This window comes from Remersonia thermophila, chromosome 2 (genome assembly GCF_042764415.1).
Source record: "Remersonia thermophila strain ATCC 22073 chromosome 2, whole genome shotgun sequence".
NCBI lineage: Eukaryota > Fungi > Ascomycota > Sordariomycetes > Sordariales > Chaetomiaceae > Remersonia > Remersonia thermophila.
Window position 1 is genome coordinate 4385556 of NC_092218.1, and position 22879 is coordinate 4408434.

At 62.2% G+C, this 22879-nt stretch overlaps 5 protein-coding genes across 5 annotated transcripts; 3 read left to right on the forward strand and 2 right to left on the reverse strand.

The window, feature by feature from the left end:
* Window positions 1-1865: 1865 nt before the first annotated feature.
* Window positions 1866-4155, forward strand: VTJ83DRAFT_2664 (uncharacterized protein; the record flags this gene model as incomplete). The annotated part of the gene is made up of 2 exons (XM_071008959.1): window positions 1866-2075; window positions 2383-4155. 2 exons carry the CDS (start codon window positions 1866-1868, stop codon window positions 4153-4155), a joined length of 1983 nt encoding a protein of 660 aa, XP_070869204.1.
* A 937-nt stretch (window positions 4156-5092) lies between these two features.
* VTJ83DRAFT_2665 (uncharacterized protein) lies at window positions 5093-7891 on the reverse strand (the record flags this gene model as incomplete). Its single annotated transcript, XM_071008960.1, has 1 exon — window positions 5093-7891. The coding sequence occupies one exon, from the start codon at window positions 7889-7891 to the stop codon at window positions 5093-5095; it is 2799 nt and encodes a 932-aa protein (XP_070869205.1).
* Window positions 7892-10696: 2805 nt separating this feature from the next.
* On the forward strand, window positions 10697-16604 carry VTJ83DRAFT_2666 (uncharacterized protein; the record flags this gene model as incomplete). The annotated part of the gene is made up of 4 exons (XM_071008961.1): window positions 10697-10756; window positions 10888-10910; window positions 11026-15642; window positions 15728-16604. The coding sequence occupies 4 exons, from the start codon at window positions 10697-10699 to the stop codon at window positions 16602-16604; spliced, it is 5577 nt and encodes a 1858-aa protein (XP_070869206.1).
* A 1095-nt stretch (window positions 16605-17699) lies between these two features.
* On the reverse strand, window positions 17700-18115 carry VTJ83DRAFT_2667 (uncharacterized protein; the record flags this gene model as incomplete). The annotated part of the gene is made up of 2 exons (XM_071008962.1): window positions 17700-17912; window positions 17990-18115. The coding sequence occupies 2 exons, from the start codon at window positions 18113-18115 to the stop codon at window positions 17700-17702; spliced, it is 339 nt and encodes a 112-aa protein (XP_070869207.1).
* Window positions 18116-19321: 1206 nt separating this feature from the next.
* VTJ83DRAFT_2668 (uncharacterized protein) lies at window positions 19322-22843 on the forward strand (the record flags this gene model as incomplete). Its single annotated transcript, XM_071008963.1, has 2 exons — window positions 19322-22025; window positions 22098-22843. The coding sequence occupies 2 exons, from the start codon at window positions 19322-19324 to the stop codon at window positions 22841-22843; spliced, it is 3450 nt and encodes a 1149-aa protein (XP_070869208.1).
* Window positions 22844-22879: the final 36 nt, after the last annotated feature.

The following is a 22879-nucleotide window of genomic DNA, read 5'->3' on the forward strand; positions in this document are numbered from 1 at the left end:
CATGTGGCTTGCTCTTGTTTGCTAGGAAACCCCACGGCGGACGCCTATCGGCAGCACAAGAAATGCCGGATGCGTTGGAAAGACAACCCAGCAGACCGGCCATGCCGATTCCACCTGCGGATTGCAACGCTAACAAAGTGGAGCGGCGAGTCCGAGCGGCGGTGGGTGTGGGTGGTTGACCCGACTCGGACGCCGCCAAGTCGACATGTCCCTCGACGTCGAGGATAACCAACTGGTAGTGTTCGCCTTGTTCACTTGTTGCTCTGGGATGCCCCTAGGGATGTGTAAAAAAAAATAGAGAAATCCATTACACAACAACAACAACGTGTAGATATCTGCATGGTTGCAGCCTGCCCACCGACCGTTACATAGGTACCCCATCTACCTATCGTTGGTATGTCTTATTCGTCTTGTCCTCCCGGAGTCGCCGTGGGTTCCTGGTTGCAGGAATGGGTGGCGCATGCAGGACCCGGCGGCTGCAGACGGGACGCGGCGTAGGGCGGTTGGAGCAGAGCAGGCGCTGGAAGCAAACTGGCCTCCCCCCCCCCCCCCCCTTGCAGGTCCGTCCGTGCCCGGCGTTTGGTCGCCGTGGTGGATTTCTACACTTGTAGTGCAATCGTTGTGGATGAAGCGAAGCGGAAGCCAAGTGAAGGGCTGACGTCTCGAGATGGATGCGATAAGGGTGACACGCAGCCCATTGGTTCGATCATCCCAACAAGCGCGGCCAAGGCCTCCCTCCCGTCCCGAGTCCCGGGCCAAGAAGAAGGACAAAAACAAAGGAACAAAAGACGAACGGGATGAAATCATCATTGTCCTGCCTGGGAGGCGTGGAGCCAGCGCAGCACGTGCCCTGTCCTGCCTATTCGAGATGATTGCATATCGAGGAGGCGAAAGTTTGGGACTCGATCTTCGGAAGGCACGCAGCAGCAGCAGCAGCAACAGCAGCAGGAACAGCAACCGCAGCAGCAGCCGCCGCCGCCGCCATTGCTCCCGAAACCAACCCCTAACCTCTCTTTCTCCCTTTCTCTCTCTCTCTCTCTCTCTCTCTCCCTCCACTCCAACTGTTTTCTTCTTTCACCTTCACCTCCTTCAAGTGGCATCTTTGCAGGCGTCTCATCTGCAGGGTCAAAAAGGCCACCCCCGTGCCCGTGCCTTGCATCCCTCATCCTGTCGTCCCCGTCGGTGCTCTTGGGTCTGGACGAGCCGTGTCTTGGCCGAAGCGGTCCCAGGCTCCCGGTTTCGGTCCTCACGGGCCCCTGTTTTTCTTCTTTATCGCACAGGGGTGTGTGCGCCTGCGTCTGCGTCTGTGTCAAGGTGGATTCAGCCCAACGTCGCCGGTGGGTGGTCGGCCGCCCTCGAACCTGCGTCAACGTCCAAGCCACCTGGGCGCATTCCCCATTGTCGACCTTGACAGGGCCTCGAAAAAGTCGCTACCTACGCCTCGGGGAAAAAGAACAGCCAGCCACCCCTACCTAGCATTGTAGAAAAAAGAACCACGGGAAGATCCGAGCTGCCTCTTGACACGCTAACTCTATAAGGTCCCGGACGGCGCTACCATTCGAGCCTTGTCTCTTTTTTTTTTTTTTTTTGTTGGATCCCGCACCTGAACCATCCAGCCCGGGCGACGGGCATTCTTATCGATCGACGCCCCCAAGTGAGATTCCCAAGAGTTCCGACAAGGCATCCGTCACACAAAGCCAGCCAGCCAGCCAGCCTTGGTGTCGTCGCTCTCACGACGCACCCGCGCGCAGCTTATTACCTATCAAGCCCGCCGCTTTTCATCGTGCGCGCGGCCCGTCGCTACCCATCATCGCCGGAGAGTTTCCATCAGGGTCATCCCGTAAATCGCTAGGGACTGGGTCGGCATGGCGGGAGGCACTCGCCGACGGTCTGCGAAAGGGCCACCACCACCACCACCACCACCGTCATCCTCATCGGCAACAACAACAACAACAGCAGCAGCAGCAGCTCCAAGCCCAGATCCAACGGTTGGCGCACCCGCAGTCCAACCAGTGACGACTGCATTGCCAACGCCCGCTCCTGCACGCGATCCGGCGCTGCAGGTCATTGTCTTGGTGAGTTGGCCCCTTCATGTCATGTTGCTCCAGTTTCCTGCAGCCAACCACTCAGCGGCCTCCGGCAGTCATCCTGCCTGCTGCCCCGCGACCCCCCCGCGATACATTCGGCGGCCCCGAGTAGTGGAGCCCGCCCGATGGCCTGGCCGGGCCGGAATGCTTTAGCGGTGGGGGGTGAGGAATCTCGTGCCCCGCAATCACGACTGCTTCTTGGTCTCCATCTCTTCATCGACCTTTGCTGCGCATTACGTTTCCACCCAGAGAGACATGGCCATGCTTTCATGCTGCAGCGGCTAACCCGTCACAGGGCTCCGGCGGTGGTCCGCTCGAGAACAATGTCACGGCCTTCCTGGTGAGATCCGTCAGCGCCGGATGGTCCAACAGCTCGGTCGTCGCCGTCGACGCCGGCGTCCATCTCGGCGCCATCAAAACCATCCTGGAGCGGACGCTGCCCCCGGATCTCGGTCAGCGTGATGGCACCCCCCTCCCCCACACCCTGACCACCGGTCCTTTTGCCGGCCTGGAGGTCCCCTTTTCCACCGCCGACGCCAACGCTGCCTACATCCACAAGCACCTCATCGACACGTACCTCATCACGCATCCCCACCTCGACCACATTGCGGGCTTCGTCATCAACACGGCCGCCCTGGCCGGCGACCGTCCCAAGAAGCTGGCGGGGCTCCCCACCACCATTACGGCCATCAAAACGCACATCTTTAACAACGTCATCTGGCCGAACCTGAGCGACGAGAACAATGGCGCCGGCCTTGTCACCTATCAGAGGCTGGTCGACGGCGGGTCTCCGGTCCTCGGCGAGGGCCCGGCCCGCGGCTACGCCGAGATGTGTCCCGGCCTCCAGGTCAAGGTCATGAGCGTAAGCCACGGGCACTGCATCGAGCGTCACACCCACCGCGGGAGCAGCCGCCACCCCAGCATCGACGCCTCCGCTGCCGGAGGCTACAACACGCCCTCGCGCAGCTTCGCCGCCCACACCTCCATCTCCACCAACATCGGCGCCCTGCTCCAGCAGCACGAGCGCCTCAACTCCCCCTGCGGCCGCCGCGGCAGCGGCTACTCCATCGTCGACGAAACGGCCTGCGTCTACGAGAGCTCTGTCTACTTTCTCCGCAGCATGGCCACCGGCCGCGAGATCCTCATCTTTGGCGACGTCGAGCCCGACAGCATCAGCCTCTCCCCGCGCAACCGCCAGGTCTGGAAGGAGGTGGCGCCCAAGGTCGCCACGGGAGACCTCGCCGCCATCTTCCTCGAGTGCAGCTTCGACGACGCGCAGCCCGTCGAGCGCCTGTTTGGCCACCTTGCCCCGCGCTTCATCGTCGAAGAGATGCGCGCCCTCGCCGAGGAGGTGGTGGCCCTCCGCGACGCCTCCTCCAAGGAGTCCGCCGCCGTGGCCGATAAGAAACGCAAGCGCCTCCTCGACGACGAGGGCCTTGCCTACAAGCGCAAGAGCTCCACCCCGCAGTCGGCCCCGCCCCAGCCCTTCCCGGACACCCCGCTCTCCCCGGGCAGCTTCGTCGCCAGCCGCCGCGTCTCGGTCGCGAGCTGCGTCTCGGACAGCGACCTGGGCCCTTCGCTGCAGCAGGTGCAAGCCCAGCAGCAGGAGTACGTGTCCAAGTCGGCGCCCCGATCGCCGCACCCCCTCCGCGGCGTCGTGGGCCCTATCGACGGCGGTGCCAGCAGCGGCACCGCCACGACGGCTCGCCGGGCGCGACCGAGACCGCTCACGCTGTCGCGCAACCTCCACCTCCGCGACGATTCCGACCTCGACGCGTACGCATCCACCCCGCAGCACTCGGAACCGAGCCCGACCTCGGGCGACCCGAACCCCTTGGCCTTTCCGGCCGAGCTGGCCCAGCAGCACCAGCAGCGCCCCGTGGCGTCGCCCGACCTGCGCAACGCCCTGGCCGGGCTCAAGGTGGTCATCATCCACGTCAAGAACCGCATGACGGACGGAGTCCCGGCCCAGGACGTGATCCTGGACGAGCTGGAGAGGCACGAGAGAGAGGAGCGGTTGGGGGTTGAGTATGTCATGAGCCGGGCGGGGTTAGACCTGTTTTTGTAAAAACGGGACAACCCGTCCATTGTTTTCTTTTTTTTTTTCTTTTCTTTTTGGTTCCTTTTTTCCCTTTTTTCTTCTTTGTTTTTTTTCTTTTTTTGACCAGCTCACTATACTATATGGAGCTCCTATGATTCCTGCATGATGAAGGTATGTATGTATGTATTCGCTCGGCTTGGGTCATGATCGGTTGGTAAGGGCGGCAAGGTGCATGGAGATACCAGCAGAAGGGAGGGACAGGGGATATGGGAGAATGAGAAGGGATGGGTCTGGCAAGGAAGCCAAGTACTTTTTGCGATGTATTATGATGGGTTCTGGACACGGGATGGATGGTTATGATGACTACCTACGAAGGAACCATGAAAATCTGTCAAGGTATGTCTGGCTGGTTGGTTGCTTGGTTGGGTCGGCCGGCAAGGCGTTAAATCAAGGCCTGGGCAATAGAGAAAACACACAGATTGTGCTCGACCACAAACAGGATGATGGCTTTATCGACTTGAATATGGAATTGTGATCTCTTCCAGGTTCAGACGAGGCTATGAAGCATGCTGCGGCTATTCACACATGATTTACGCAACTCAAGACGTTGGTTGTGTATCATGTTGTTGGTTAAATCTCCTTTTTACACATAGACTTTCTTGGCTGACCAGCAGCTTTATGTAGGCACGGTGGCCGACTAGATGGATGCTTAGCTGACTTACCTGAACCAAACCGGTTGCCTTACCTGTATACCAAACTCCCTCTATATATGCATGTATGTGTATGTAATTGCTGCCCAATTTCCAAAAACGAAAAGAAGAAAAAAAAAAAGAACTGATACTCACCTGGAACCACCTACCTTTTTGCCTTCCCTTAGCTTACCCTACCTTACCCTACCCTACCGTAGCCCTGCCCCTCTTGCACAAAGCACAAAAAGAAGCGAGCCGGCATCCCTCGGTCCATCCTAGACGGACGACATCCTCCGCCTCTTGCCGGGCCCCAGGATCTCCTCGTCCCGCGCCACGATCCGGTCAATCTTGCGCTTGATCTCGCGCTTGGCGGCCGTGCTGAGCGACGCGAGGCCGTCGTGGATGCCGCGGAGGTCGTCCTCCGTCTCGAACCGCACGCGCGCGGGCGGCCTCGGGGCCGGGGTCGTCGTCGGGTTGGCGCCGCCGTCGGTCCTCTGCGGGGGCAACGTGGGCGGCTGCGTCTGCGGCTGCGTCTGTTGCTGCGTCTGTTGCTGTTGCTGTTGTTGCTGTAGTAGGTATTGTTGCTGCTGCTGCTGCTGCTGCTGCTGTTGCTGTTGCTGCTGTTGCTGCTGCTGCTGCTGCTGCTGCTGTTGCTGTTGCTGTTGCTGCTGCTGTTGCTGTTGCTGTTGCTGTTGCTGTTGCTGTTGCTGTTGCTGTTGCTGTTGCTGTTGCTGTTGCTGTTGCTGTTGCTGTTGCTGTTGCTGTTGCTGTTGCTGTTGCTGTTGCTGTTGCTGTTGCTGTTGCTGCTGCTGTTGCTGTTGCTGTTGCTGTTGCTGTTGCTGTTGCTGTTGCTGTTGCTGTTGCTGTTGCTGTTGCTGTTGCTGTTGCTGTTGCTGTTGCTGTTGCTGTTGCTGTTGCTGTTGCTGTTGCTGTTGCTGTTGCTGTTGCTGTTGCTGTTGCTGTTGCTGTTGCTGCTGTTGCTGCTGTTGCTGTTGCTGCTTCTGTGGCTGGTGCTGGCGCGCCTGGCCACGGGTCATGGGCCTGGAGCTCGGCGACGTCTGCTGGATCGGGGTGCTGAGCCTGGCGCGCTTGGCCGGGGAGGGTCGGGTCCTGCTATCGTCCACGTCCATGGCGTCATCGTCGTCGTCGACGACGACGGCGCGGCGCTTGCCCTTGTCCACCCGGCCGGTGCCTGTGCGAGGGGCCTGCGGGGGGGAGGGGGAAGGGCCGGTGGACGAGCTGGCAGCATCGCTCCGGCTGCCGGCACGAGGGCTGCGGGACTTCAAGCGCTCGTAGAGCTCGACGTCGCCCTTGTGGATGCTGATGTTGGCGCCGCCGCGCCGGTTGCGGGTGTTGATGCGGGCCTGGTTCTGGAGAGCGAGGGTGGTCATGGTCAGGGCGCAACCCAGGCGCTGGGCGTGCGGGAGGATCTCGTTGGGGCTGGGGTTGAAACCCGTGTACCAAGGGTCGGCGGGATTGTTGGTGGCCTCGAGGGCGTCGGTGCGAGGCTTTTGTTCCTCGACCCATGTGTCGTACGTCTCGCTCAAGGCCTCAAAGTCGCGCGTGATGGCGGCTGGGTTGCGATCCTCAAAGGGGAACACGCGCGTATCCGGCAGAATGCGAAAATTGTAGCGCGTCTGGCCATGGTGGATCAGATAGCCCAGGTCAAAAATGGTCTCGAAGCAGTGGAGGTGCAGGTAAAAGGCGTTGTGATAGGGGTCGAGGTAGAGGCTGGTCCGGTCCGAGAACTCGTCAAAAGCGACGCGGTAGAAGCCCTTGAGGATGGTCCTGCCGGCGCCGGGGCAGCCTTTGTAGCGGCACTTGGATGATGCGGAACCGTTGGCATAGCGGACGTTGACCTGGGCGGGCGTGTGCTGGATCCACAGGGTCAGGTTCCGGTTGGGATTCGGGTTGCCTACGCCCAGGATGAACATGGCGATCTCGTCCGCGTCCAGGGTGATGCTATGCCTCAGCTCGGCGTAGGTTTGATAGTACTGGAACATGTGGGCGTTGTCCCGTCCGACCCGGTTCCCCCACGGGGCCAGCCCTGTGAGCCTCTGGTAGATTTGGGTTGGATCGTTGTTGGCGTCGGCCCTCCTGTTCCTGTTTGTGTTGATCCTGGGACGCCGGGGGTTGGTTCCCGGCTGTGCGTTGGGAGGCGGCGGAAGCGCCCACCAGACTCCTCCCGGCGGGCAGACCGGGGGGACCTGCTGCCGTTGCTGCTCCTCGAGCTGCTGCACATCCTGGAGCCACACCTCCATCTGAAGGTCAGGGTCAATCTCCACCTCCGCGGGATCAAAGTCAAAGTCATTCGGGGTGTTGTCTCCGTTGGGGGGATGGGTCTGCGCGGCAGGAACCTGGGGGAGGGTGAGAGCCCCCGTGTCAACCGTACCCGCTGGGACCTGCGGAAGGGTGAGCGCCACAGGGTCAAACATAGAAGCTGGAACCTGCGGAAGGGTGAGAGCCCCCGTGTCAACCGTAGCAGCTGGAACCTGGGGAAGGGTGAGCGCCACAGGGTCAACCGTAGCAGCTGGAACCTGGGGAAGGGTGAGCGCCACAGGGTCAAACATAGAAGCTGGAACCTGCGGAAGGGTGAGCGCCACGGGGTCAACCGTAGCAGCTGGAACCTGGGGAAGGGTGAGCGCCACAGGGTCAAACATAGAAGCTGGAACCTGCGGAAGGGTGAGCGCCACGGGGTCAACCGTAGCAGCTGGAACCTGGGGAAGGGTGAGCGCCACAGGGTCAAACATAGAAGCTGGAACCTGCGGAAGGGTAAGCGCAGCGGTAGAGGGTTCAGGGGATGGGGGCTTGGCCTCACCGGTGCCAGTCATTTCGATATCACCGTCGCCAAGCAGGGCGGGATCGATGTTATCGTCGCCAAGCAGGGCGGAGTCGACAGCAGCGTCATGGATGGCGGCGTCGTGCTGATATCCAGTATCAGACCAGTTGAGCTGCACCTGGTTGTTGTCGAGAAAATCCATCCAGTCTTGGTCCATGTCGGCAAGCATGTCTGAAGGGCTGATGTCCATGGGATCATACTCACCAAAGTCGTTGGGGTTGTTGTTGGCGTCCATGGTCGAAGGTCTTTGGAGCGAAGGAAGAAGCGAAACGCGGTGAGAAACGAGGGTGTGAACGAAAGGGGTGCTGTAGCAGCTCTGCTGAACTACAAAGAACAAGTACGATGCGATGATGGGTCTATTGGTGAAGAGGAGGTTGGAGAGAACATGACGTCCATGTCGTTCGGTGACCAGACGTTGTCTTATACGCGGCACGCGGAGGAGGGGAACAAGGAAGATTGAGAGCCAGAACAGCACAATGTCTATTGTTCAAGAACAAGTCGATTGTCAAGGTATATTTAGCTCGGAGAGAGAGCAGCCTCGAGCCGAGACAAAGCCATGCCCTCGGGGAAGAGATGGGCTGGAGCGGTGCTAACAAAGCGGACGAGGGACACAAAGACAGGACAAAGCGGCCTAGATGCATGGCGAGTCGAGATGGCACGATGGGGCAAAGCTGACGAGTCTAGAGATACGGCGGTCAGTCATGCGTCGCTGGAGAGAACGGCAGACGGTGATGGCAAGGAGGGGAGGTAGGGAATCAGAGACGAGAGCAAAGCATGTTTCTCAGCACAGAGGTTCAGAACAGGTCTGTGAGATGCAAAGAGTTCATCATGAAGAGAGCAGCAGCCTCCAAGATGGGTGGAGGGCTGACGTGAAAAAAGGAATGCCGTGAAGACGTACCCAGGATGGAGCGAGGAGAGGCTGAGGCCGTGTGGTACCTATGCAAGCTGCAAGTCCAGGTGAGAGAGGGCATTCCAGCAGCCATGTTGGTAGCCATAACCTGAACATGACGGAAGGAAGCCAGCTCAGTCAGCATTCCTAATGTCGGGCGAGGCCACGATACGAAGTGTGGAAGGCTTCAAAATATCATGGGAGTTGGACAGGTTCAGTTGAGAGGGAGAGGGTGTTGTTGAAGTGTTGTGTCGAGATTGGAAACAAAATGAAAAAAAAAAAAAATCCAGACGGAGGACTTTCCCCGGGCATTTTGGGACCCACAACAGGGCAGGCACCTACTATGTACTGTGTATACACAGTAGTACTGTGTAGTTCTTAGTACACAGTACAGTAGGTGGGCTGCTTCCTTGGCAGGGCCCGCCGGCACTTGGCGTTCCATATGCTGGACACTACGCAGTATGTACATACATAGTTACATAGTACAGCACACTAATGTATACTATAGTATGGTCCTGTCCGGGCCGGGTGCATCCAGGGTCCCGCTGTGGGTCTCGACCATCAGCCGGGCCCCGGTGTCAGGTCATCGCTGGGCTTGTCGTCTTCGCTCCGAGGTGAGGTGGGCTCCCCTCCTGATACCAACTCAGGCACCTTGCGGAACTGGGGAACTGGGGAATTGTAGGTAGGTTGGACCTTCACCATGAGCGAGACTGTCTGTCGAGAAAAGGGTTCCTAAACGAACCCGAAAAGCTCTGTGTTGTTTAATGTGCTGCCGCATCCATGCCATGATGCGGCCGGCCGTGCCCCGCTTCAACACCATGTCGAGACCCGCGGACGGGGGTGGGGAGGTTGAACAGAGGGCTGTCCAATACCGTTGGGTCTCGCAATGAACCATACGCAAGGTACCTGATGGTTCCAGCATGCATACCGGCACTTCAAGAACCGCAGGTTGGGGCGGCACGGTAGTGGACGTAACTTTCAAGCGCTCATGTCCTGTTCCCACAGCCGGGCGGCCGGCAGAGGGATGGCGCCAGAAGGTGAGGTACCTTGCTCGGGAATCGCACCGGAAGATGGGAACAGAGGGCACATCGGCCGCAGGAGCATCATTGGTTCGGCTGGAAGAGACCATCCATCGTGTACATGTACACAGGTGTGCGTAACCCTTCTTGAATAATACGTGGTGCACGGGAGGAAGCCGACTCGGGCAGCATGTTCCGGCGTTGGGTGGGGAGATGAAACACGGAGGAAGGAATACGACAAGGAAGCGAAGCTGGAAGCAATCTGGAAGCTGGGACAAACAGGGCAATCCAGGGTACGTACCTATCTAGCATCGCTACCTGCCTGACGTAACCTGCCTTGGTGATACGGGACTAGTAGTACGCAGTACTACTATGTATACCTACGGGAGCGCGGGAATACGGCCAAGAGCCGGGCAGGCGCGGGGAGGCTGGACTGCAGGGGTGGGACCCGAGCTGCCCCACCGTTACCGCCGTTACGGTAAGGTACGTACATAACTACCTACCTGGTAGTTACCCGATGCTGGGAAACTTGCCCGCCCGCCAGGCACTTGACATGCATGGTTCGACCGTTCCTCCGTCAACCTCCAGTCTCGTCTGCCGGTCTTGCGTCTTGTCCCATGTCTTGTCCCGCAATGCGACCCGACCCGACTCGGCTTGACCTGACCTGACCTGACCTGACTTGACGACGACGACGACGACGACGACCTTCTAACTACCAAACCTGTCTTTTAATCAACCCCCCCCCCCTGACGCTCGCTCCTCATCCCGACCCATCTCTCTCGTCTGTCGTCCAATTCCTCGGTACGCGGACCCAGCACCGGGGGTAGGACGCTCGAACAGACTGGAAACTCGTGCAGAAGCTCGTGCACGACGACCCCGACTGTTTTCGTTTGCCGGGGTTCGGACCTGTGCATCTCGTACCTCGTCGTGTCTCACTTGCGCCAATCTCGTGCATGACGGCCACCTGACCGTCCCTCGCCGAGCGCCGTCGCCTTCGCCCTCCGCTCCTCCCAGCCTCCTCTCCCTCCCTCGCTCCCAGTCGCTCGCTCCGTGGAGTCTCCCCGACTGCACGACTCTCTGCTGCGTCCCAACAACCACCGCATCGGCTGCGTCACCTCTGTTTCCCGCCGTCATGGCGGCCATTCACCCTGAGCTGCAGGCCAAGCTCGAAGAGCTCGACAGGGAGCTCGAGGTACGTTGCACGGCTCTGGCGCCGCCGCGAGAGGCTTCTTTTGCCGCGCCCGTCCCCCTCCCGCGGCCGGCCTCCTTCCACGACGACCCTGGCTGCCCTTTCGCTAACACTCGGGGTTGCTCGACGGCTAGGAAGGTGACATCACACAAAAAGGGTACGACCGGTTCCCGTTTCCCCTCTCCCCTTGCGCGCCTCTTCGCGCTCCCTCCTCGCTCCTTGTCCCTGACGCTTGCCGCCCCGCTGACCACCTCGTGCCCGTTCCCCTCCAGATATCAAAAGCGCCGCACCCAGTTAATATCACAGTATGGCCTCACCGGAGACCTCAAGGAGCTCAGCCTAGGAGGCCTGCGCATCCACAACCCCGACGAACCCTACCAGGGCCACCCCAACGGCCACCCCGACGGCCACCGCGCCGCTTCGCTTGCCGCCCTCAGCGGCGGCGCCTCGGGGCCTTCCCGGTCCGACACCTTCGTCACGGCCTCCGAGCACCGCCCCCTCTCCGCCTATGAGAGCGTCGGATCGCATCCGGCCAGCTTGCTGGCCCCCGGGGGACCCGTGGCCGACCAGCCGGGCCGGGCCAGCGCGCGCCCGCACGATTCGCTCTTCCTGACCAGCTCGCCCCTGAACGACCCTTCGTCGAGGTCCGGCACCATGGTGTCCGGGGACTACGCCTTCAACCCCGAGCACCAGCCCGTGGGCTACGGCGAGCCGCTGCCGCCCGGCGGCAACCCTTACGACAGCCGCGCCGGCACCTTGCTGGACTCGCAGGCCTACTTCTCCGACTTTGCCGGCCAGTCGTACGACCCCGGGGCCGGGCCGGCCGAGTACGGCGGCCCTCAGCGGTACTCGACCGGCGACGCCTTCTCCCCGACGGCCGCCATGGCCCCGCCGATGCTCACGGCGAGCGACTTGCCGCCGCCCGAGGCGCTCGACTTCCTGCGGCCGCTCGAGCCGCGCGAGCTGCCCTTCGCCATCACGGACCCGCACGACGACAACACCCCCATGTCCAACTTTGACAACATCGCCGCCGTGCTGCGCCACCGCGCCCGCACGACCGCCAAGCTCCCGGCCTACTGGGTGCTGGACAGCAAGGGCAAGGAGATCGCCTCCATCACCTGGGACAAGCTGGCCATGAGGGCCGAGAAGGTGGCCCAGGTCATACGCGACAAGAGCTCCCTCTACCGCGGCGACCGCGTGGCCCTCGTCTACCGCGACACCGAGATCATCGACTTCGCCATCGCGCTCCTCGGCTGCTTCATTGCCGGCGTCGTTGCCGTGCCCATCAACGAGTTCCAGGACTACGCCAAGCTCAACCTGATCCTCACGTCGACCCAGGCCCACCTCGCCCTGACCACCGACTACAACATCAAGACCTTCCAGCGCGACATCACGGCCCAGAAGCTGGCGTGGCCCAAGGGCGTCGAGTGGTGGAAGACCAACGAGTTTGGCAGCTACCACCCGAAGCGCAAGGACGACGTGCCGCCGCTGTCCGTCCCGGACCTGGCCTACATCGAGTTCTCGCGCGCCCCGACCGGCGACCTGCGCGGCGTCGTCTTGAGCCACCGCACCATCATGCACCAGATGGCCTGCCTCAGCGCCATCATCTCCACCGCCCCCGGCGGCGGCCCCGCCGACACCTTCAGCCGGAGCCTGCGCGACAAGAACGGCCGCCTCATCAACGCCAACGGCCGCCACGGCAGCGAGATCCTGCTCTCCTACCTCGACGCCCGCCAGGGCATCGGCATGATCCTGGGCCTGCTCTACAACGTCTACGGCGGCCACACCACCGTCTGGCTCGAGAGCAAGGCCGTCGAGGTCCCCGGCCTGTATGCCCACCTCATCACAAAGTACAAGCCCACCATCGTCGTCGCCGACTACCCGGGCCTCAAGCGCGCCGCGTACAACTACCAGACCGACCCCATGGCGACCCGCAACTTCAAGAAGGGCATGGAGCCCAACTTCCAGACGGTCAAGCTGTGCCTGATCGACACCCTCACCGTCGACTGCGAGTTCAACGAGCTGCTGGCCGACCGCTGGTTCCGCCCGCTCCGCAACCCGCGCGCCCGCGAGGTGGTCGCCCCGATGCTGTGCCTGCCCGAGCACGGCGGCATGCTCATCAGCGTCCGCGACTGGCTCGGCGGCGAGGAGCGCATGGGCTGCCCGCTCAAGCTCCCGCCGGGCCCGGACGACGACGCCCGCGAGGCCGACGGCGAGGACAAGGACAAGGACAAGGACAAGAAGGAGGACAAGGCCACGCCGCAAAACGGCTTCTCGACGCTCCTCGCCCAAGGCACGACCGCCGCCAAGGACGAGGGCGCCAAGAGCAACGAGCTGGCCGAGGTGCTCCTCGACCGCGAGGCGCTCAAGACCAACGAGGTCGTGGTCGTGGCCATCGGCGAGGACGTGGCCAAGCGCGCCGCCTCGGAGCCGGGCACCATCCGCATCGGCGCCTTTGGCTACCCGATCCCGGACGCCACCCTCGCCGTCGTCGACCCGGAAACCGGCCTGCTCGCGTCGCCCAACGCCATCGGCGAGATCTGGGTCGACTCGCCCTCGCTGTCGGGCGGCTTCTGGGCCCTGCCCAAGCACACGGAGCAGATCTTCCACGCCCGCCCCTACAAGTTCGAGCCCGGCGACCCGACCCCGACCCCCGTCGAGCCCGAGTTCCTGCGCACCGGCCTGCTGGGCACCGTCATCGAGGGCAAGGTGTTCGTGCTGGGCCTGTACGAGGACCGCATCCGCCAAAAGGTGGAGTGGGTCGAGGGCGGCCACGCCGGCGACGCGGCCGAGCACCGCTACTTCTTCGTCCAGCACATGGCGGTGACCATCATGAAGAGCGTGCCCAAGATCTTTGACTGCTCGGCCTTTGACGTCTTCGTCAACGAGGAGCACCTGCCCGTCGTCGTCCTCGAGTCCCAGGCCGCCTCGACGGCGCCCGCCGCCAGCGGCGGCCCGCCGCGCCAGCTCGACACGGCCCTGCTCGACTCGCTCGCCGAGCGCACCATGGACGTGCTGAGGCACGAGCACAACCTGCGCGTGTACTGCGTCATGATCACGGCCCCCAACGCGCTGCCGCGCGTGCTCAAGAACGGGCGCCGAGAGATCGGCAACATGCTGTGCCGCCGCGAGTTCGACCTGGGGACCCTCCCCTGCGTGCACGTCAAGTTCGCCGTGGAGCACGCCGTGCTGAACCTGCCCGTCGGCGTCGACCCCGTCGGCGGCATCTGGTCCCCCCTGGCCTCGGAGCAGCGCGCCGCGCTGCTCGCCCACGCCGACAAGCAGTACTCGGGCGTCGACCCGCGCGAGGTGGTCATCGACGACCGCACGTCGACGCCGCTCAACAACTTTACGAGCATCACGGACCTCATCCAGTGGCGCGTCGCCCGCCAGCCCGAGGAGCTGTCGTACTGCACCATCGACGGGCGCGGCAAGGAAGGCAAAGGCGTGACGTGGAAAAAGCTCGACCTCAAGATCGCCGCCGTCGCCGTGCACCTGCGCAACAAGGTCAGGCTCCGCGCCGGGGACCACGTGGTGCTCATGTACACGCACTCGGAGGAGTTTGTGTTTGCGCTGCACGCGTGCCTGAACCTCGGCGTCGTGGTGATACCGCTCGCGCCCATGGACCAGAACCGCCTGTCGGAAGACGTGCCGGCGTTTTTGCATCTCGTGTCCGACTTCAACGTGCGCGCCGTGCTCGTCAACCAGGACGTCGACCACCTGCTCAAGACGAAGCCCATCGCGCAGCACATCAAGCAGACGGCGCAGGTGCTCAAGGTGGCCATCCCCGCCGTCTACAACACGAGCAAGCCCCCCAAGCAGAACAGCGGGCTGCGCGACCTGGGCATCACCATGGACCCGGCCTGGGTGCAGCCGGGCCACCCGGCCATCATCTGGACGTACTGGACCCCCGACCAGCGCCGCATGGCCGTCCAGCTCGGCCACGACACGATCCTGGGCATGTGCAAGGTCCAAAAGGAAACGTGCCAGATGAGCAGCTCCCGCCCCGTGCTGGGGTGCGTCCGCAGCACGACCGGCCTGGGCTTCATCCACACGTGCCTCATGGGCATCTACATCGGCACGCCGACCTACCTGCTCTCGCCCGTCGAGTTCGCCCAGAACCCGGCCTCGCTCTTCCTGATCCTGTCGCGGTACAAGATCAAGGACACGTACGCCACGCCCCAGATGCTCGACCACGCCATGAACATGATGCCCGGCAAGGGCTTCACGCTGCACGAGCTCAAAAACATGATGATCTCGGCCGAGGGGAGGCCGAGGGTCGACGTGTTCCAAAAGGTGCGCATGCACTTTGCGGCGACGGGGCTGGATCGCACCGCCATCAACACGGTCTACTCGCACGTGCTGAACCCCATGATCGCGTCGCGGAGCTACATGTGCATCGAGCCCATCGAGCTGTGGCTGGACCCCAAGGAGCTGCGGAAGGGCTTGGTGTACGTGACGGACCCGGAGAGGGAGCCCAAGGCGCTGCTGGTCCAGGACTCGGGCATGGTGCCCGTCTCGACGCAGATCGCCATCGTCAACCCGGAGAGCCGCAGGCTGTGCAGCGAGGGCGAGTACGGCGAGATCTGGGTCGATTCCGAGGCCTGCGTCAAGGCGTTTTACGGGAGCAAGGATCCCTTTGACGCCGAGCGCTTCGACGGGCGCACCGTCGAGGATCCGAGCATCAGCTACGTTCGCACGGGCGATTTGGGGTTTTTGCACAGCGTGCGGAGGCCCATCGGCCCGGGAGGCGCCTTGGTGGACATGCAGGTGCTGTTTGTGCTGGGGAGCATCGGCGAGACGTTTGAGATCAACGGCCTGTCGCACTTCCCGATGGATATCGAGGCGTCGGTGGAACGGTGCCATCGCAACATCGTCCCTGGTGGATGGTACGCCCTTTTTTTTTTTTTTTTTTTCGCGCTTGCTACGAGAAGAACGAACAGGAGATGCTAACCCCTACCGCTCCGTTGGCAGCGCCGTTTTCCAAGCCGGCGGCCTGGTCGTCATCCTCGTCGAGGTCGCGCGGAAAGCCTACCTCGCCTCGATCGTTCCCGTCATCGTCAACGCCGTGCTCAACGAGCACCAGATCATCGTCGATATCGTGGCGTTCGTCAACAAGGGCGACTTCCCGCGCAGCCGGCTCGGCGAGAAGCAGCGGGGCAAGATCCTGGCGGGCTGGGTGAGCAGGAAGCTCAGGACCATGGCGCAGTTCAGCATCAAGGACGGCGGCGTCAGGGAGATGGGCCCTGTCCCGTCGACGGCGGGTGAGGGGGCCGGCGCTGGCGGCGTCGGGATCGGGCCTGAGGATGGCGTCCATCGTGCCAGCGTCGGGAGCCTCAGCAGGTTCAGCGTCGGTGGTGGTGGTGGCCCCGGCCGCAACAGCTCCCTGCGCAACGTCGAGCCGGCGCCGCAAATCGCGGAGCCGTTCGAGGCCGATCAGCGCTACCAGCAGCAACCGTACCCGTCAACAACCGTGGCCTCTCGCCCAAGCTCCTCGGCCGAGATCGCCGACGACCGCACGCCGAGGATACCGCAGCTCGGGGAAACCGGCCAGGCCCTGCCAAGCCTGCAGCAGCCGTCGCACGGGTTCGAGCTGCCCGACTTTGACCAGTTCGATGACGATCACGAAGACGGGGCGCCGGCTACTGCGGGTGCTGCGACGGGCGGCGAGAATGAGGATGGGAACCAACAACGGCAGCAGGAACAGGGGAGCCCACCGCCGGTGCCGCCGCCGCGGATCCGGCTGCCGGGGGTGGATGGGAGGGAGTCGTTTGACGATGGGGGCGATGAGGAGTGGGCAAAGGAGGCGTACATGTCGATGAATCTGGCAGGGACGCTATCGGGGAAATAATTGGGCTTTGGGAAACCTACCTAGTTGGGATACGTTTCTAGGTACCTTACCTTACGAGGTAGGTTGGCTAGAGGATGTCGGGTGTCTTTTGCTTCTTGTTTGTTTTTTTCCGGATGTTGGTATTTAGATGAAGATATATACGGATCACGAGGAATGATGTTGGGAAGCGTTTTTTTCTTCCTTTGCAAAGCATGTTTTTTTTTTTTTTTTTTTTTTGTCGGCGTTGGATTTGTTGAATCTTTTATGAACATTTCTTTGCATGCACGCTAGAACCGTATGCAGGAACCGGCGGTTCTTTGCTGACCTCTCTCTTTTTTCTCCTCTACGGTTCCATTTGGGAGGGCTTCCGGGTTTTGGGGGTAGAACTCTCCGTCAATGAGAAGAGGGCGCGCCACCTGAGTCCGTTGGATGGGCCTTGTTCTTCTTGTCTCTCCCTCTCTGTTTCTTGCAGCCACGAGCGAGTCCCCACGCCAAGATGGTTCACCTCAACGCCACGGCGTCAATCCGGGATGTTTCATGGGGCTGGTGGGAAGCTCAGAGAAAACCCCCTCACGACAGACGGGGCAGTCTGACGAACCCACGACCCTTCTCCTCTTGCTCCTCCTGCTGCTGCTACCACCGGCTGCTCTACCGCTCAGCGGTATTGATTCGGACGCGTCAACAAAATTGCATGATAACCTGCAAAGGGTTTGGTCTGTTGGTGACGAGCCGGCGGAGGTTGCGCAGACAGATGCAACACACACCGGTCCGTGGAGAACTAGGTGGCGTACTATTTAGAAGGGGGGGGGGGGGGGAGGGCGGCACCGAAGGGAAGGGAATCGAGGCGCGAGGCGATCGCGGCTCGTACGTGATGAGATGGCTATGTCAGCCTCGTTCAATTTTCCACCGTCAGCACTAACTACTACTGCTGCTGCTACTACGCAGGAGTTCTCCATCGCATCCATGGCATGGCACCCTGCGCGGACCGGGGATACAGCGGAGGCTTTGCATTGTTTCCCTACCCCTCCCCCTCCCCCCCTCCCTCCCCACCCCGGCGCCGACTGCCGAGCCGCAGGTCGGCGCAATAGTAAACGGGATCTTGGTCTTGGCCCTGGGCTACGCCGCAGCGGCGCGACTGGCTACACCGTACGGTACGCTGGCTGCTGCTGCGCCGGACGAGGGGACGAGGGGGGCAAGCTGGGTCGTGGGATACGGGATACGAGGTCGGGTGTCGACGATGCCTGGGACGGGAGGTGGGGATGGATGAGCGCAAACGAGCGTACTGTGTATAAGGTGCGCAGAGGTGATGAATGCCCGGTGCTGTGAGACCTACGGTTGTTGTTCCGAACGTGAGAGGTAGTTCCCTAACGTTAGGTCGGCCGATTGCTGGTGGCTTTGTTACCTACCCATTCATTCATTCCGATGCGGGGGATTGCTTGGCCACCAGACAGGAGAAAGGTCACTTTGGGGATCCATCCATCCATTTCGTAATTATGGTAGGTATGGAGGGGGCATCCGAGTTGGGGAATCATGAGGTTATGATGAGAACCGTGAGACCCTTCCCCCTACGCAAAGTTTGGGTTGTGAAAGGGTGGTTTTGTATAATTACTATGGGCGTCGGGTGGTTGGTGTTAGGTAGCTGGCTGCTACAGTATTACACTTTACCAAAAGAGTCGCTTTTCGGTGAGGTACCTTACCTAAACTAACACGGTAAAGTAATAAACGCATGTCGGCATCCCATCACGCCAAGGCCTTCCTCTCTTTTGTCCGTCCGTCTCCTTCACCTCTCTTGTATCGTCGATTTTCTTGTTTCTTTTTTCCTGGCCTTGCCTTCCCGGTCTCTTCCTTCCTTGGGAGGGCAGGGTGGCAGCGTGCAGTTCCAGCCCCTCCCCAGGCAGTCGCGTTGGATCGGCAGGCCACCCTTCTTCCTTGGGAAAAGAGGAAGGGATCCATCCATGATCCATGGAGGGAAGGGACCTCGCGCCGGGCTGTGCCGCACTCGCACCGAAGTGCCCTTGCCGTTCAGGAACAGAACCACGAGGATGAGAGGCAGCACGGCAGGCACAAGCGGGCATTTTGGGGACCTGGCCTTGCCCCCGTTGCGCCTGCTTTCCGGGATAGGCTGCGTCAGGTGTCATTTGGCGTCTCCACGGTTTTTTTTTTTTCTCTCTTGTCCTTGTCCTTGTCTCTTTGCCTTTTTGTTTCTGTCCATGTCTCCCAGTCCTTGTCCCTTGTCCTGATCCTCGTCTTTGTCTTTGTCTTTTTGTCTTCGTCCTCGTCCTCATCTTCGTCCTCGTCCTCGTCCTCGTCCTGGGTGACCCTTTTTTTCCCCTTGTTTTTTTCCCCTGCCTTGTTCCACCGGGTGGCACAAAACCGCTGTCTGCAGTTTTCCAGACTGGTCTTCCATCCTAAACACAACGGGGAAAAAAGTTGGACAGGCAACGGTACCTGGGTGAGGTTGCTCACGAAGGTATTTTATCTTGGATCATCCTTACGACCTATTAACAGTCGATGAACCCAAGGTGGTGAAAACACCCCGCACGAGACACATCATGGTGGTAACAACCTTCGCCACAAGACCCGCACGCAACTAGACGCCCTCCTCCTACCTACCACCCTTCAGAGCGTGTGTATGTATGTGTGTGTGTGTGTGTGTCTACGTGAGTGCGTGTGCGTGTTCCTGTGTCTGTGTCTGTGTCTGTGTGTGGCCGTCCATGGCTCCCCCGTGAGCTCGGACCATGGACTTCCTCCCCCATCCCGTCGCTGGCGTGGAGGCTCTGGATATCCCCTTCGTCGCCGACACCCCCTTCGTCTTCGGCACCGACTTCTGGGACTTCCCCAAGCTCCATGGCTACGGCCACCAGTGGGCTAGCCTCCCCGCACCGCGGCTCGCCTCGCTCGCCCAGTCCTGGCTCTACTTCGCCGCCATCTCCGAGTTCCTCGGCCGTCCTATCGACTACCGCCACTTCCAGGTAGGCCAGAGCGTCTCGGCCAAGCCCCTGCTGCCCTTGCTCAACGACTGGCTCGCCTCCCTCGGCCTCGCCTCCCCGGGCGACGACCCGCAAGACGCCCGCGCCAAGGACGAGCATCTCAGGAGCCTCCTCCGCGAGCACTACCGCTTCCTCGACGCCGTCGTCCAGCTCGCGTCCGATTTCGATGCCGTGTCCCAGAGCCACGTCAAGCCCCTCCCCACCATCATCCTGTCGGTCAAGGTGCTCTGCGTGACCCTGAGGGGCGTGCTATGGCATCTGGCCCACGGCGACGTCGACGAGGCCCTCCGGCCCTGGCCGTCCCCCGCGGCCCGCCTGCGCCGCGAGATCGTCCCCGCCCGCGACCTCCGCGGCCGCCAGTCCCTCTCGCCCAGCGGCCAGCTGTTGCTCGACGTGTTGCGCCTCCGCGGCTGGTGCCCCTTTTGGGCCCGCAAGGTGCTCACCTCGTACGGCTACGCCCTCGCCTACTACTTCACCCGCCTCTTCCGCACCTATCCCCGCGGCCCCAGCCACCGCCGCTGCTCCGACACCGAGTGCGTCGCCGGCAACGCCGACATCTTCAGCTACGTCCCGCGCCACGCCAGCCGCGGCTGCCTCTGCCAGCCCAAGGCCGCCCCGATGGACCAGATCCGCGCCGTCCTCGAGGACGGCGGCGTCCCCCTGATCCGCCTCCACGGCTCCGCCAAAGCGCCCCTCCGCATCGAGGTGGTCAGGATGACGGCCCGCACCCGCTTCGTCGTCGTGTCCCACGTCTGGTCCGACGGCATCGGAAACGCCCACACCACCGCCCTCCCCGAGTGCCAGCTCCGCCGCCTGCGCGCCCACCTCGGCGAGCTCAAGCCCCTGCGCAGGCTAGGCGACCAAGACGCCGACCTCAACATCCTGAGCTCGCTCGACACGAGCTTTCAGCCCGCCGCCGCCCGCCGCCCCCGGTACCTCTGGATCGACGCGCTCTGCATGCCTCCGGTCGGCGCCTCGGCCTTTCTTCGCCTGCGCGCCATCAACAAGCTGCCCGCCATCTACCAGGCCGCCGACCGCATCCTCGTCCTCGACCGGACCCTGGAGCGCACCTCGGTGGCCGAGTCGGACAGCCTGGAGCAGTTTGCGAGGTTCGCCGTGAGCCCCTGGATGGGCAGGTGCTGGACCTTCCACGAGGCGGCCCTGGCCTCGGCCTGCGAGGTGCAGTGCGCCGACGGCACCTTTGACGCCTTTTCGCCGCAGCCCAAGCCGAGGCTCGCCTCGGACACCGCCGCCGCCAGGAGACGCCGGATCGCATGGATCGAAGCCCTCACCCGCCCCGCCGGCTGGCTCCGTCGCAGGCTGCTTCCAAAGCCCGTGCCCGCGCCGGATCAGACGCTGCTGCACGCCGCCTCCGCCGCGGGTGCCGGCATCAGCGCCCTCATCGTCGCCAGCCTGACCCGCTCGCTTCGCGAGGAGTTCCGCTCCGCCTTCTCCAACGGCGTCAAGCCAAGCAAGACGGCCTTTGCGGACGGCGCCCTGGCCACCGACTTTTGCACGCTGTTCGTGCAGGTGTGGAACGAGCTCGCCAAGCGCACCACCACGGTCCCCGGCGACATGCACTTGATCATGGCCAACCTCCTCGGCTTCAACACGGAGCCCCTGATGCGCATCCCCAGGTCGGCGGACCGCATGTCGTGCATCCTGCGCAGCATGGACGGCATCCCCGTGTCTCTGCTCTTCAACCTCGACGGGCCCCGCCACAAGCCAACGGCCAACCACCGGGATCGCTGGCTGCCCCTCTATCCCTCCCGGCAGTTCCTCTCCTTCGGCTCCCCCTACACCAACCTGCGCGTCATTGGCGACGACCTGTACCTGCCCAACAACACCATCAGCCGCCAGAAAGTGGCCCTCTTCGTCTGCACCGGCGACGCGGATCCCTTCTCGAGTTGCGCATTCACCCTCCAGGATGAGCTCACGGGCGCGCAGTATGCCATCACGCTCCGCCGGAAGGAAGGACAAGCAGACGAGTTCGCGACCCCGGAGATGGGCCCTTACTGCATCGCCATCCAGATGGACCCCGAACTCGGCTCCAAACCGCCAGGTCGTATCGACGACTTGACGGCCGCTCCGACAACGTTCGCCGGCGCTCTGTTCCGCGTCCGACGGGTCGTGACCCGTGTCAAAAAGCTCTACCACCACAACCTCGAAACGGATTACGATGGGTCGTTTGAGCTGGTCGAAGAGGAGGGCTACAGAAGCTCCAAAGACCTCGAGACGTCGAGCAAGCGAGCGACAAACGACGACGCCGACGGCAGCTTGGCCGGGGCCTTGGCCGAGCATCCCCGCGGAATCCTACGTACCGTCTATGACTGTCCCCTAACCGTTTCTTCTCCCGTTCCCCCGCGCGACCCTCTCTCCTCGCCGGCCAGGGGAGGCCCTATCCTGATGGCTCAACCGCTCCCCGACACCTGGCAGGTGGTTATCGAGCGAGGTAGGCTCTAATTCCAACCCCTCTCATATTCCTTTTTTTATTCTCTCTTGTCATACTCACATTGCCTCCCAGAACCAGCCGCCTTTCCCTATCCCCTTCCCACACGCCCTTCCTTCGTCGAAGCCGTCACCCCCGTCTCCGCCTACCTCGCCGTGACAGCCCTCGACGGCCTCGTCGCCTCGGGCAGCGTCGGCCTCGCCATCGCGATTTGCGCCACCATGTTTTATCGTCTGGCCATGCTCGCCAAGGCCGCGATGCTCGCCAAGCTGGGGCTGCACTCGCTCTTCCTCATGCAAATGGTTTTGTTCCCCGGGGTTGAGATCAGGCTGGTTTGGGACGCGATGCACCTTGGCTTGGTCGGCGTCTACGCCTTCTCGCGAGCCACAGCGCCGGGGTCGACGAACGCGGGCGGCGGGATGGACGTGCTCGACTGGTCCTTCATCGTCTGGTCGATTCTTGGGCATTTGCTGGACATCGCTGCAAGGTTGGCCATCCAGCTGGCCGTCGTGCCGGCGAGGTTTGACGCGTACCTTGCTTCGCTCGAGGGAGACGCGTTTCGGGAGCCGTCTCGCGGTGGAGGGTCGGGGCGCCAGGAGCCAAGGAGATGGTACCACCGCGTCCGACTGCGGGCGCCGTGGTTGGGGACCAGGGGCGCGGAGCATTACTCGGAAGCGCCGCAAGCGGAGGAGCCGCAGCTGCGCGAGATGAAGCGGAGCGGTCCCAGGGAGAGGGCCAGGGGTCGAAAGAGCAACGGTGGCGAGAGGCCTCGGGGGAGGGGGGAAGGGCTTCTTTTGGCGGACGTGGAAGGGCAGGGTTAGAATCTCGTTGGTGATCAATCTTGTGTATGGATTCAT